At 39.7% G+C, this 15,401-nt stretch overlaps 1 protein-coding gene, 1 non-coding gene and 1 pseudogene across 2 annotated transcripts; 1 reads left to right on the top strand and 2 right to left on the bottom strand.

Annotated features, from left to right (window-relative positions):
• The first annotated feature begins 2,305 nt into the window (after window positions 1-2,305).
• On the top strand, window positions 2,306-4,648 carry LOC104592948 (putative glutamine amidotransferase GAT1_2.1). Its single transcript, XM_010252930.3, has 4 exons — window positions 2,306-2,582; window positions 2,999-3,729; window positions 3,820-4,026; window positions 4,157-4,648. Exons 1-4 carry the CDS (start codon window positions 2,495-2,497, stop codon window positions 4,397-4,399), a joined length of 1,269 nt encoding a protein of 422 aa, XP_010251232.1. The 5' UTR covers window positions 2,306-2,494; the 3' UTR covers window positions 4,400-4,648.
• Window positions 4,649-6,388: 1,740 nt separating this feature from the next.
• On the bottom strand, window positions 6,389-7,248 carry LOC104594365 (delta(3,5)-Delta(2,4)-dienoyl-CoA isomerase, peroxisomal pseudogene; annotated as a pseudogene).
• Window positions 7,249-12,405: 5,157 nt separating this feature from the next.
• Window positions 12,406-12,479, bottom strand: TRNAI-AAU (transfer RNA isoleucine (anticodon AAU)). Its single transcript has one exon. It is a non-coding gene; the product is annotated as a tRNA-Ile (tRNA).
• Between the last annotated feature and the right edge of the window lie 2,922 nt (window positions 12,480-15,401).

Below are 15,401 nucleotides of genomic sequence, written 5' to 3'. Positions count from 1 at the left end.
TTCATGACTCAACCCACAAGAAACAAAAGACAAATCGGACTTAATATTTAATCCTCAAAATATTAAAACCAATCCAATCTCCTAGTATCAGCCTTCAAATTATGTGAGATTATCTAACTATAATGTGAGATTATATCATTTTAATTAAATTGAGATTTTCTATCAATAAATCACATTCCAACCCTCTACCAATTTGATTATCATGAGACTAGAACCTATCGTGTTGTGGCAGATGACCCCGACTCATTTTAATTGGCTGACATAACCTGATTCATTTTTTATCTCCATCTTGCTAAAAGCCAAATATTAATATATTAATTATGATTTTTAAAGGCTATTTATGATTAGAGAAAAATAACAAAAAAAATGCATGCACGTTACCAACATGACCAAAATGCCAACATTAAATTAGAGAAGCATCACGTCATTTGCGATACATAACAACACTTTATTAATACAATCATATTATCTAGACCTAATAATTCTATAAATATGTTTTATAGCCTACAAATTTGTTAAAATGTATACCATTAAAATAATAGAAAAAAAAAGATTCGAAAATCCACCGTACGAATCTCTCCAGATGTCAACATCCACGTAAGCAGCCATCAACCAACCACCATGAAACTTGAATATATTCAACGAATGGGAATGGCGAGAGCATGTTTCACATGTTAGGCACGTGTTTCGCAGCATTGTAGATCACGTCATAATTTATAAACGAGACATGCCTGCCGCCCACGTTGTAAGTTGTAAGCGACAATTAACCATTCAGATCAGTGATTATATGATATAATGCAAAAATGCAACACAAGCTGTATTAATTCCCCACTACCATTAGCACCAAGCCATCAATAATCAACTAACCCCCGATGGGCCTGGGCGTGGGCCTTGGATTCAATGCTCGAAATTCGCTATTATGTCCAATAGAGGAAACTCATTCATTCAAAGGTGTCAAGGGTTCTAATTAAAGTTGCTAACTATTACCAATACCCGATAGCCTAAACACCATGCCACCTTTTTTTTTTTTGAGGGAAATGAATGGGAAGCAGAGCATGTTACATGTTTATTTGGAGAGGGACGATATGGATACGTCAGAGATGAGGTCAACACGTTTCGCCTTTGTCATCAACACTTGTATTATCCAAACATAAGTAGAAAGTGGAACCCTGTTTGGATCCCACCTAATTGACTGCCAACCCCATCACCATGAAATGTTTGAATAATGAAGATTGGGGGCCCATAAAATACTTGCTACGTTGGACAAAGCCCAATTAACAAAGGCCATAGATTTTACATCCACAATGGCAGTAGTAATAATGTTGCAATAATCCGTGCCTGCATGTAACCTAAAACTAATGCTCAAAGGAAACGATAGAAGAAGCAATCAAGATGAACTCCTCACCTTGGGCAGCGCCACCATAAACAGATTCCATGCCCATAACTATATCTATTAAAGAAGCTATGATGAACACCTGGGGTTTGGCGAGAAATTTCGAGCAAAATGTTATTAGGCTGCATTTTACATTTCTTGGACTTAAAAATTCAATAGTCATAGGGGCATTTTAAGATGAATCCTTAAAATAAGGAATGTGAAATGCAACCTAAATCTATATGGGGCACAGGGGCAGCTTAAATCTGAGGAGAAAAAAAACCTTACCCGTCCTCCACCGACACGACAGTAGCCACACTCTCTATCTCTTGGTCTTGCATGGATGCATGACCATATGATATCAATACCCGAATCAAGCCTTGTTAATTATGACATGGGACCTCTTCACTCTTCTAGTGGATGTTACTCTGGTCTTACTACGTTTCCTTATCCAATTCCGGAACTTCGGGTTGGGTATCACAAAACCCATGCCCCAACCCAAATCCAAACTTTGAATTTTCAAGTAGAAGCTGTTTGGGGTTTGACATTATCCATGCTTACTAGCTAGGATTTAGGAACTGCAAGTCTGGAGCTTGGGACTCGGGTAGATAAGGGCTGCCCACTTTTAACTCGAGGAGGTCTATTAAAGGAAAGCAATTCAATACCACGTCATCATCCGGCAATTTTGACCATTCTGTTCAAGCCCCAAGATAAATTCGGATCATTCCAAAAATGCAAAAGAATAAATTCGGATAAAATAATCCTACGTGTCAGCTCCGTTATTCTTTATTTGAAAATAAGTTTTTAATCCTTGGCGATGTGATGATACGCGGCGCACAGGCAGGATGCACCTGAACTAGAATGTGAAGGCCTAGTCATACCTTCTCTTTATCTAAATCCCTATATATAACAGAAGGCCTAGTTTGCTCCTCCAGCCAAGCAAAATATTGGTAATGCAATCAACACTCTGATACAATCCTTTTTCCCTAATCCATTTATCCATTTCACAATAAATAGGGAAGAAAATTTATTAAGAACAGCCTGTGAAGCACCGTTTGTCTCACCTCTCCTTTCACTGTAAGATCTTAACATCTCTCCCTCTCTCTATCAGTCATCACCGCCATGGCTTCCGACCTCTCCATGATCCTCCCAAGAGTCCTCATCGTCTCAAGACGAACAGTTCGTAAGAACAAGTTCGTAGATTTTGTAGGTCAGTCCTCTTTTTTATGCCCATTTTTTCTTATTACTTTAGCCCTGTTAATGTTAAACAAAATCTATAAAGCCATCTTTCAGATCTCCAATAACAAACAAAAAAATAAAAGGGTTAGTTTTATTCCCTTCCCCGTTGATTTCATTTCCTTGTTTTTTCTCTCTTTTTCCTTTATTACATTTCTCTCCTTCGCTCTATTTCTCATTTCCCTTTCGCTTTCTCTTATTTTGACGGCTCTTTTTCCCTGTAATACATTTCCCTTTTCTTATTGGACCCCTGTTCTTTTACTCTCGCCTTGCCCATGGAAAAACCATTCAACAGATTTCTGGAAAAAAAAAATAAATAAATGAATAAAGAAACAAAAACAACGGTTATGTTTGCATGCAATCTAACGAAAAGTAGCTCTCTTTGTTTAGGCGAATACCATCTCGATCTCATAGTAAGTTATGGAGCAGCACCGGTAATCGTCCCTCGAGTAGCCGGAGTCCACACGCTATTGGACAGTTTCGAGCCAATCCATGGAGTTCTCCTCTGCGAAGGAGAAGACATCGACCCATCACTGTATGATGCCGAACTATCAGATCTTTCAGAAAAAGAATTGGAGGAGATCAGGCAATTGCATGCAAGCGATACTGCAATTGACAGAGAGAAGGACACGATCGAACTGAGGCTCGCTAAGCTGTGCCTCGAAAGGAACATACCCTACCTGGGGATCTGCAGGGGGTCACAGGTCCTAAACATTGCATGTGGGGGTTCCCTATATCAAGACATTGGGAAAGAGCTCTCAAAGAAATGCCCAGATGGTCAAAGTGTAGTTCACATTGATTACGATAACTACGACGGGCATCGACATCCTGTGAAGGTGATGAAGAACACCCCTCTACAAGACTGGTTTAAGGCGTCGCTGGATAAGGATAAGATGGAGCTTTGGGTGAATAGCTACCACCATCAAGGTGTCAAAAGATTAGCCCAGAGATTTGTTCCCATGGTTTTCGCTCCAGATGGCCTGGTTGAAGGTTTCTACGATCCAGATGCCTATAATCCCGAAGAGGGTAAGTTCATTTTGGGCCTCCAATTCCATCCAGAGAGAATGAGGCGGCCGGGTTCGGACGATTTCGATTACCCTGGTTGCCCACGTGCGTATCAGGTAAATCTCTGTGCATGCATGTTCAATTCTGATTTTGAGGAGTTGGATAAGCATAATCTAATCACTTATTGATTGCATGCTTATCATCAGGAATTTGTGAAGGCTGTGGTTGCTTACCAGAAGAAGTTGAATAGCATGAAAAGCGTGCCAAAAGGTGTGAAGCTTGATCAGGAAATGGAAAAGAAGAGAAAGATAATTGTTAGGAGTTTCTCAATGGCGAGAGACATGTACGTTACAAAGCGTGAGTTTCCTCCGTCGGAAAAAAGCTATCTTCAAGCCGGAGCTGAGTTTCTTGTGGTATGACGCGACATGCATTCTAGGCGAATACACGATTAATTATTATTTTTTTTTATATCCTCTTGGGTTTTCAGATTCAGAGAATTGGCCTAATTATTTACATATGCTGTGTTTCTGTAACTGTTTGTAGTCGAATACAGCTCTGAGCATGCAACAGGAGAAGAGATTGAAGCAGATGGGTGCAACGGTTAGGAATGCGTATTCGTATCTAGAGAAGCTGAAGATGAACGAGGAGAGGGAGAGATTGGCAAGGAATATAATGGCGAAAATGCCAGTAGAACAATTGTCTGATCTAATGTCTTTCTACCACACGATGGGGATTGTATGCTCGGAGTTGTTGGAGAGAAAGCTCCAGTCCCTTAGTGGAAGTTAGTTCATGACTTCTTGGGTTCTCCTCTCTCTCTCTCTCTCTCTCGGATCTGTTGTGGAAAAGCTGTACTTCTCTTGTAACTTCTAAGGCTTGAAAATGGAATTTGATCGGGTTGGCCCTTGTGTTCTTCTTTTTGTGTCTCTTAACTTGTTGTAGTGTTGTTTTCTGGTCCTCGCAAGCAAAGAAAAAATGGAAGCTGTTGTGGTTTTGGCTGTAAAGTTAGGGTTTATAAGAACTAATTGCTTTCTTTTCTTTGGTTGATTTCATTCCTGCACTCTAATGAACAAGGACAAGTAGCAGAAGAGGACATGGGGGGAATTTTACCTTGGCAATCGTATTTATATGTTGCACAAGGTTTTGATGGCAGTCTGGTTCTGGTAGGAATAGGATTATGATGAGTTTGCATGTTGGCTTCACGTGACCAACACGTGAAAGTAAACAAGTAGAAATAAATTCACGGACTACAGAGTACAGACACCGAGACACGGAACCGCACTGGATCTGGATGCAAAACGCCAAAACCGGCTAGCCACTGGTAGGTATTCAACCGTTGGGTCCCATACCATCAACTGCTCTGGAGTCAAACGTGTAACGTTTCCATGAACGATACCCTGCTCTTTTAGTTTCAACTTTCTACTTTCTAGGGCACCCACAATGGATACCCGCATGTAACCCAGGGCCCATATTTTCAAATGGGCTCACTCTAGGTCCAAAAAACTTAGGTCTGAGAGAAAAAATAAAATAAAATCTAGCAACTTTCAAGCTCTATAGCTGAGCCCGAGCCTTATTTAAATTTGTAACTTAATACCAATCTTCCTCGTCAAAAAATTCAATTTATATTTATTTATAGATTGTGAGAAGAAGAGAAGAAAATGAAGAAGACAGGAAACTGACTAACTGAGGAAGTTTGGTTAAAAAATACAGAGCCAAGCTGTGTTAACTAGCAGAGCTTAAGCTAGTCAACCGACAGAGCCAAATCATATTAGAGAGAGAGAGAGAACCAGATTAAAAAGTGGAGAGTGAAAAGCAAATAGCAATTTGTACTTGTAAGTGTTTTGGTAACGAATAAATTGCTATACCCGCAAAAAAAGAATTAACACAATTATTTGTGTGATTAATGCATTTAATAGGTAATTAATGGATCTCTCGCTTCCACCAATATTCCCTCCTAATTCTGGAGCCTTCTCTTCAGAACCAACAACCAAGCAAGGGAACCACGTGGCAAATGAGCTGTTTTTAAGCCTATAAGGGTCTAAACTTTAAAGGAGCTATAAGCCTACGTGGCAAGGTATATTAGACCAATAAATTCTGAATCAGAATAAAACTTCCTCTTTTCTTCTTAAATGAAACGCTTCGCATCACTGTTCATAGTTTGTCTTGCTGTTTTTACATTTTCATCCATATCTCTAAATATATGAATATTTAGGTTTTTTTTTCTGGAGGGTTTTATAACAGATGATCAGCACCAAACGTTCAATGGTCCGAAGAGAGTGAAAGCACAAATTAAAATCAGAGTGGTTGTTTCTTTACCCTCATGTTTATAGTGCAGTTTTGAGCTGTAATAGTGAAGGGAACCCATAAAGTTGGCACCATGGTTAGGTTAATATCTGGAATTGTAGTAAAAGCATGCATGCAGCATTAGTGCTCAGCATAACGGTTGTTAGATGCCTGGTTCATGTAGTTATCACCTAAATTAAGTGAGCAAGTGAGCAAAGATGGGTATTTGATTGATAGAATATTATACATTTGAGTGGATCTTTGAAATATATCATGGTATTGGATATTGGACGAAGATAAGGCTCATCCTCATCCCGGATTTATATATTTCTGTATAGTTAGGATTTAAAAGTTTTAAAAGTTTTGTATTTCCTTTTGGATTAGGAGTTGGTTTTTTAGAAAGTTTTGAGGAGCAAAAACTCTGATCGAATTTGTATATATCATAAGATATCAATGGGAAGGTGGATCTTGGGGCTTCCAAAATTTTTCATGGTATCAGAGCCAGGTTAAGATGGGTTTTCTCTTCTGAATATGTGTTAAGACTGCCTCTGGTAAATCATCAGAAAGGAGCATCGCGGAGTTCCATGTGGCAACATAATCCAACCCGATCCACGGTAAGCTCCCTGCTCCTCAATACCACCGCCTTCATTCCGAGCACAGCCAACGATGACTTCACTACAATACCCTCAGCAATAGCTCTTATGCGTTCATCCATCTCCGTCTTGGAACGAAAAACTGTAGAGACCAGACCCATGCTCTTCGCCTCCAATGCAGAAAACCTCCGACCGGTAAGGGCCAACTCAACCGCATTTCCATATCCGACGATTCACGGCAGCCTCTGAAGCATCCCAAGATCAGTCGTGATCGCCAAATCAACCTCCTTCACCGAGAAGAACACGTCTTTTGTACAATACCTGATATCGCAGGCCATCACGAGATAGATCCCGCCTCCTATGCACCCACCTTGTATTCCAACGATTATCGGTTTGCGGCACCATTCGAGGGCAGTTATCACATCCTATTGCTTCTCTCCCTGATTAGTTCCTCTGAATCTACAGAGACGTAGGAGAACGATACCTAGTCCCACTCAGTCTGTATGAGTGGGGATGTCATTCAAGCTTCAAATATCAGTACTCAGAGTCGTCGATAATAGGCTGTCAGTTGCTTGGCCACGACGAGCTCGAACGTGAACGGACTTTAACCTTTGTTTCTCGGTCCATCCGCTGGTTCTCGCTCGATGTTGCAGGATCGGAGGAAACCAGGCAGGAACTCGGAATCGGCGAGCTCGCTTGTTCTGATTTCTTTGTGAGTCTCGTCAGGATCGACCATCTACCTCTTAGAATCAAGCTCGACATGTTACTTGCAATAATCAATCAGCTCGGATGAATCTTGCTGATCGGTTACCATGGCTGCCAACAACGAGAGAAATGGTGAGAGCTCGAATAAGTCTGAATGGTGGGGAGACAAACCCCGCGGTACGTCGACCGGACGTGGAGCAGGTCGAGGAAAAGGGGGTGGACCCTCTGGCAGACGTGACCGAGGTTCAGTAAGAACTCATGCTGCTCAGTCATCGGCAAGGCGTGAGGTGGCTGCTAATGCAGCCGTGACTGACGGTGATAGGACTGGACTGAATGGGCTTAATGACGAGCAATGGCAGACTCTTGTAAGCATGCTTAATGCTTACAAAACCAGGACTAATGAAAAACTCTCTGGTAAGAATTACTCCACTGAATGGATTGTTGACTCAGGGGCATCACATCACATGATAGGGAATTTAAATGTGCTCGTCAACACCTATGATGTTGCACCTTGTCCTGTTAGATTACCCAATGGTGCGCACACTGAGGCCATGAAAGAAGGCACCATTGAACTTGGAAATAATTTTAAATTGCTGCACGTATTATATGTCCCAAAACTCAATTATAATTTATTGTCAGTAGGTCGGTTACTTCATGACACAGATTATATTGTGACGTTTACTAATAAGTTGTGTGTGATACAGGACCGCATCTCGAGGACTCTGATGGGTGCGGGTGAACAGCTTGATGGGGTTTATGTCTTCAAGGGTGTGGCGTCGTTTCGAGCTTACAAGACAAATGGAATTGGGTTATGCGATTTGTGGCATCGAAGATTGGGATACCCTTCTTATCAAACGATTAACTTACTTCTTAATATCAGTAATAGTAAGAACAAAACCTGTAATGTTTGTTTGAAGGCAAAACAAGTTAGAGATGTTTTTATTCAAAGCAGTAATAAGGTGACTGATTGTTTTGCATTAATTCATTGTGACTTATGGGATGCTTATAGATTACCTACATCTTGTGGTGCGGTATATTTTCTAACGATTGTTGATGATTATTCTCGAGCGGTTTGGATTTATTTGCTGGCTGAAAAAAGTGAAGTTGGTAGAACACTCAAAAATTTATGTGTCATGATTGAACGACAATGTAATAAGAAGGTTAAGGTGGTAAGAAGTGATAATGGAACAGAGTTTAAATCCTTGAAGTCATATTTTGACGAGAAAGGGATTATATTTCAAACTTCCTGCATTGGAACACCACAACAAAATGGTCATGTGGAGAGAAAGCATCGTCATATTTTGAATGTAGCCAGAGCACTCAGGTACCAAGCACATCTTTCAATCAATTTCTGGGGTGAGTGTGTTTTAACCACAGGATACTTGATTAACCAGACACCTTCAACCCTTCTTGGTGGTAAAATACCTTACAAGATGCTATTTGGAAAAAGTCCTTCTTATAAACATCTCAGAGTTTTTGGTTGCTAATGATTCTCGCATACTAGGGACCGTGACAAGTTTGCCGCTAGGAGTAGGAAATGTGTCTTTGTTGGGTACCCTTTTGGGAAAAAGGGGTGAAAATTGTACGACCTTGAGTCTGGTGATTACTTCGTCTCACGAGACGTGGTGTTTAGTGAGGCCGAGTTTCCCTTTGCCACTCGAGAACATCAACCCTCTGTAACCAGTCCTCCTGTAGCCAAAGAAAATATTGGGTTGCCTTAGGCCACTCCTCCTGACATGGTATCTGAGTCACCTCATATAGAAGTCAGGGGGAGCGACACGATCGATGAAGAAGGGCATCCGAACACGGGTAATGATGAGGAGGCAGGTCCCCTTGATGAGACAAGGAGCCATACAGATTACAGAGATAATGAAACTCCAGTTGCTCCTCAGCTATTTACAGGACTTTGTCACACACTCAGCTCATCGCTTAGACCCCTTCGCTGTTTCTCCTGCATCATCTCAGTCCTCAGGTACTCCTTATCCCATAACTCATTATATGAAGTATGATAATTTTTCTGAGAAACACAAACATTTCTTGGCAGCTGTTACTGCAGACTGAGAACCTACTCGTTTCTCTGAGGCAATGACTGATGCTCGGTGGCGCGAGGCTATGCGCCAAGAGGTACAGGCTTTGGAAGACAATGGGACATGGACCTTGGAAGACCTCCAACCTGGAAAAAAGGCAATCGGGTGTAAATAGGTCTACAAAATCAAGTACAACTCTGATGGATCCATTGAAAGATTTAAAGCACGATTGGTAGTCCTGGGCAACACTCAAGTTGAAGGTCTTGATTACAACGAGACCTTTGCCCCTGTGGCTAAAATGGTCACAGTTCGAACCTTCTTAGCAGTTGTTGCGGCCCAACATTGGGAATTGCATCAGTTGGATGTCCACAATGCTTTTCTGCACGGTGATCTCCATGAGGAGATCTATATGAAATCTCCTCCATTTTTTTCGACCTTCGAGACTAGAAAGGTATGCAAACTCCTGAAATCTTTGTATGGTCTGCGGCAAGCCCCCGGAACTGGTTCTCTAAGTTAGGTGCTGCCTTGAAAACTTTTGGGTTTGAACAGACCTATTTCGGTTATTCCTTATTTACATATCGCAAGAATGGGGTTGTCTTGCACATCCTGGTTTATGTTGATGATTTAATCATTGGTGGAAATAACCCGGAGTTCATACGCAGATTTAAACAATATATGAACCGGTGTTTTCTTATGAAGGACTTGGGTGTTCTTAAATATTTTTTTAGCATTGAAGTGACTCGCGGATCATCGGGGATATTTCTTTGCCAATGAAAATATGCACTTGATATTATTATAGAAACTGGCTTATTGGGGTCCAAACCTGCTCTCTTTCCTATTACTCAGAATCATAAGCTTTCCCTTGCTGACGGAGCACTCCTGGATAACCCTGAACGATATCGACGTCTTGTGGGCCGTTTGATTTATCTAACCATTACACGGCCAAAGCTCAGTTATTGCATCCATGTCCTGACTCAATTTATGCAGTGTCCTCGTGTTGATCATTGGGACGTGGCATTACATGTGGTTCGTTATCTGAAAGGATGTCCTGGTCAAGGAATATTTTTGCGTTCTGATAGTGATCTACAATTGTATGCCTATTGTGATTTCGACTGGGCGAGTTGCCCTCTAACTTGTCGCTCTCTTACTGGGTACTTTGTCATGTTAGGACGTTCCCCCATCTCCTGGAAGACTAAGAAACAACATACTGTCTCCCGGTTGGCTACTACCAGTTGTGAGTTGAAGTGGCTGAAAGGTCTACTGTCGTCTTTAGGTATATCTCATCCTCAACTTATACGCTTGTTTTGTGACAATCAAGCTGCTCTGCACATTGCTGCAAACCTTGTCTTCCATGAGCGAACCAAACATATTGAAGTTGATTGTCATTTCATTCGCAGTGAACTCCAAGCCAACACTATTGCACCTTCCTATGTCTGTACCGGTGAACAAGTTGCCAACATTTTCACAAAGGCTATTAGACAAAAACAGTTTGATTTTTTCCTTCCCAAGCTGAGCATTCACAATCCTCATGCACCACATTGAGGGGGAGTATTGGACGAAGATAAGGGATTTGTATATTCCCTGTAAAATTAGGATTTAAAAGTTTTAAAAGTTTTGTATTTCCTTTTGATTAGGAATTGATTTTTTAAAAAGTTTTGAAGAACAATAACTCAAATGGAATTTGTATATATATCATAACATATCAATGGAAAGATGGATGTTGGGGCTTCCGTAATTTTTCATTGGACTTTGATATTTGAAAGCGTTATTTACTTTTTGCACAGAAAAAGATGTGTTATTTATTTCCTTAATTGAACCCAACATGATGGTAGTCTTGGGCGTTGATGAAAATTACGGGTGGCCATCCAAGCCTAAGCTTAAGATGATTTTTTTTTTTTTGAGCACAGCTTAAGATGAAAATTGAAAACCTTGGGAGCGTGCCTAGCCTAACCCAAAATCAACTATGAGTAAAACATAAGCTGGATTTCGACTTTAATCCAATGCAAGTTAGGCTGGATTCAGACTTGATATTTGAAAGGATTTAGGAGTATATTTTTATACAACCATCTATTATTGGGCTTTGTTAGTCTAATTCACGAGTAGAATGGATTGAAAAAATGTGTAAATTTCATTAACAAATGTACATTTCATACATACAATTAAAATGAAGAGGAGAAAAATCCATTATAACAACAATGGGTACGTACAGGCATAAACAGCATCTCTGAAAATCCTAGCGCCCTTTACACCCAAAACCCAGTATCTCCATCATTCTTTGTGATGTCAAACCGTAGAAGCAGGTATGGGACCCATATAAAAACGGGTCAGGTTCATACTGCGAGAGTTCAGCCCCTGCACAGACCTCAAAGAATTTTCTTCCCTTTTGGGTGCTCTACAAGTGTTGGGTCGGGTCATGGAGCGAACGACAATCAGGAATTCAAGACACAAAAACTTAACCCATGATACCATGCCCACCACAACATACTTTCCTCTAACAGCTTCCTAAATGGCTAAATCCTAACGGCTCCAATCCCCACCTCCATTTGCACCATGATTGGAAATTGTTTTCCTACCACCGTCGTAATGATAGATCGGGAAGCTTTCAAACCACCAAACGGTTTGATCTGCGAGATCATCGGTGTTAAGAGCTAGATGGTCAAGGCTCTGATTAATTTGATAAAATCGACATTAAGGTTAAAAATGTCATTTTGCACTTAAGTAAATAAAACTGGTAATACACAAATTATAGGATAGGTTTTATTAAAATTATAAGGATTATTTTAAATGACCCTTTATAAACATATAAATAAGGTTCAAAGTATCGACACGTATCACCCCATATCAGCCAATACGTATCAATTCGGGACCCCTCCAATATGCTCCTACAGTGGGTGTTTCAGGGGTCTGACTGGTTTAGGGGATGGAAAAGACCTAAACTGGCCCCCCACAACTGGTTGTAAAAAAATATATATATAAAAATACAGTATCGATTCACCCAATACGCATGTAAGGGCGTTACAGACATATTGGTGGGGTCTAACCGATTCAAGGGATGGAGGAGACCTAAACCGGCCCCTCTGAACCGATTATGAAAAAAAATAAAAAATAAATAAAATGCATTATTGATTCGCCAAATACGCCCTTTTGGTGTATCAATATTTTGAACCTTACATATAAACATTATCAATGGCCCATGCAGGCCTCGAACCTGCGACCTTCGCGTTATTAGCACGACGCTCTAACCAACTGAGCTAACAGGCCAGTTGCTTTTACTCTTACTTAGGAAATTTACTATCAATAATATTAGTTTGTACTTTTCCAATGTTTTAAAAACTACTTTTCAAAACAATATTATTTTCTGTCAGTTGACTGGTCATTAGTTCAAGTGTTCAACCGTATATACAGATTCGTATTTTCATAATGGTAACAACTTAAAACTTGATTTTTGATAATAAATATCAATATATATATAATATAATTATAGAATGAGGATACGTGGCACCTAAGCGTAGAGTAAATGAAATCTACATGAACGGGATTAAGGGCTTTTTCGTTTACTCTGAAGTCTGACATCTAAAAGTGCAATAATTACATTAAAAGGTATATTGGTATTGGTGAACTTTTCTTTCCTCTAAACTCTAAATACAAAAAAAGCTGCTCTGAACTCTGAATTCTAAATTCTAAAAATTATCAAATATCTATTTTGACCCCATATATTAGAGTTTTTATTTATCTTTTTGGGAATGTTATTAAAAAACAGAAATGTGTATGATTGCACTTTAAGAGAGAAGGGATAAGAGGAAACGAACAACCATTTTTGTCTTAAAGTTAAAAGATTCTTCTTAAGAGATAAGAGTTAAGAGGAAATGAACAGGCCCTAAGTTAACATGCAAAAACATCAATACTCGTGCGACTTTCACACCCTGTCTCTCTTTCTGCTTTTGTACCCCTCTCAGGTTTGCTCCCCCTTTCTCGTCCCCCCTCTCTCTCTCTCTCTCTCTCTCTCCAACCAACTCTCTCCCTCTTTTCCCTCTCTCCTTCTTTTCGTCTCTCACTCTATCTCTCATTTCTATCTCTGCAACTCTAACCAATCGGCTTTGGTTGTCTCTCACCATCCCACCACAACAACTCCCAAGGACTAGCTTTCTTTGTCTCTCACCGTCCCATGGAAAGTCACAAGCAAGTGAATGCTACTGCTTCCGACGATCTTTGTCTCTCTCACTCTGTCTCTCGTTTCTGTTCCTCTCTTCCTCTTTCTCTCAGTCTTTCCCCCTCTCACTTTGGGGGCGTTCTTTTTTTTGGATTTTGAGAGGGGGGAAAGCTGGTCAGCGGGGTTTTGATTCCCATTAATCAAAAATCTCATGTTCTTTTTTCATATTTATGTGGGGACTAGGGAAAATTTATTTTCCTAGGTACTACTTACCCTAATAAGTGATACCCATCTCCTAGGTGGGTAAATAATTTTCCCACCTTAGGGGTAAGTTGCCAACACTTGAAAGGGACAAAAATGCCCCTTGTAATAATGGATTTTTATGGATAAAATGATCATTGACTTATTTACATGGAAAATAAAAGAACATGGGTAAATACACTTATCGAGATAAATCTTTCTTAGAAAACAATTACCCAAATAAATTTATTTATCCGGATAAATGACTTACCAAAAAATGTGAATAGGGCTTTGTGTCTCATTTTTGTTCCCCTTGAACGGTGTTGTGTCTCTCCCTCTCTGACCAACTCTGTCTCTCTCCCTCTATCTCTGCCGACTCTAACTAGCCAATGATGATGCAAGTGAAAGTTGTTGTTTCCTTGTATTTTTGCATTATGGGGGCGTGTACTGCAGGCCACCTCCAGGCGATGAGAAGATTGATAGCAACCATCACTGGCGATGAGAAGATTGATAGCTTCGATTGGGATAATAACCTACAATCACTTGCAAGCATGCGACAGTAAGAATTATTTTATTTTATTTATTATAAAAAATAATTAATTTTTCTAATGATCGACGGACATTCATCCTCTAGCTAATTAATAAGTGTTTGTGTCTTCGAAAATTTTCCTAACTGTTTATACCACTAAATCTTTTGTTTGACTGTTCTAACATTTCAATGACTGTTGGACTTAGTGGGTGAATAGGAATAAGCATTTTAGTGACTATTCGACTTACTAGGTGAATAGTCATAATCATTCTCCTTGGTAGATTGTATCTTTCGATTGAACATTTTCTATAAATTGAACTTCATGAGTGGGCCTTGCACTATCTTTTAATCTTTGCTCTTCTGGCAACTATCCTTCTCTACTCTCTTTTATTGTTCTAATGTTTTTTAGATTGTATTTTTTATTTTGTCTCCATCTTTGTGTTTTCAGAACTATGGATTTATGTTTGTCCCTTATAGTTTCTTTGGTGATTAATACTTTTTTTTCCACTATAGCAACAACAAAGGTAGAATTTGCATTTTTTAAGTCAAGGTATTTGTGACTACTTTCACCTCAATTCGATTCCATATTTGTTTTGGATAACTCGAATGGTTACAACTTACAAGTGTATCATGCATATATTATGATTCCATGCATTCCATGAATCTTATACTATTTTTTTGGAAATTCTAACTTTTTTTACTATCTATGTTGTTTATTTCATGAGTAGAATGTCTGTGTTCTAATTTTATTGTATGCTAATTTATGTATTAAGCTAGATATTGATAATAGCCCAAAAGAAATAAAAGGAAACAAAAGATTGATATGACAAGAATCTAAAAGAATTCTTGTATGTGATGATGCTGGCTGTTTGGTGCAGGAATTACTAGGGATATTTGCATGCTTGATATTACAAGCATTTTAATAGTCCCACCAATTCAGCATTTGTGGCCTATGGGAGAGTTAGATCTAAAGTTAATGAAGGGAAAGGTTTTAGATCTGGGGTGGGTTTAGAGTATTGTGAGTATTGTGTTATCAACACTCTAATCTAAAGCCCTACTAACCTAAGCATCTTTGCTAACTGTCAGGATCTGCGCTGTGTACACACAATCAGCTCTGGACATCTTTGTAAGGCATGCATGTGGCCTGGGCTCATCTAATCTGAAGAAAATTGAAAGAACACTCTCTGCACTTGAGTCTAGGACATATCCAGACTCTTCCCCTGCAATATAGTAATAATACATTCAGCAACTTCATTGACACCAT

The sequence above is a fragment of the Nelumbo nucifera genome, chromosome 3, assembly GCF_055504915.1.
Source record: "Nelumbo nucifera cultivar China Antique chromosome 3, China Antique-T2T, whole genome shotgun sequence".
In the NCBI taxonomy this organism is placed as follows: domain Eukaryota; kingdom Viridiplantae; phylum Streptophyta; class Magnoliopsida; order Proteales; family Nelumbonaceae; genus Nelumbo; species Nelumbo nucifera.
The sequence above is the reverse complement of the archived record's forward strand: the minus strand, read 5'-3'. Positions and strand labels throughout refer to the sequence as shown.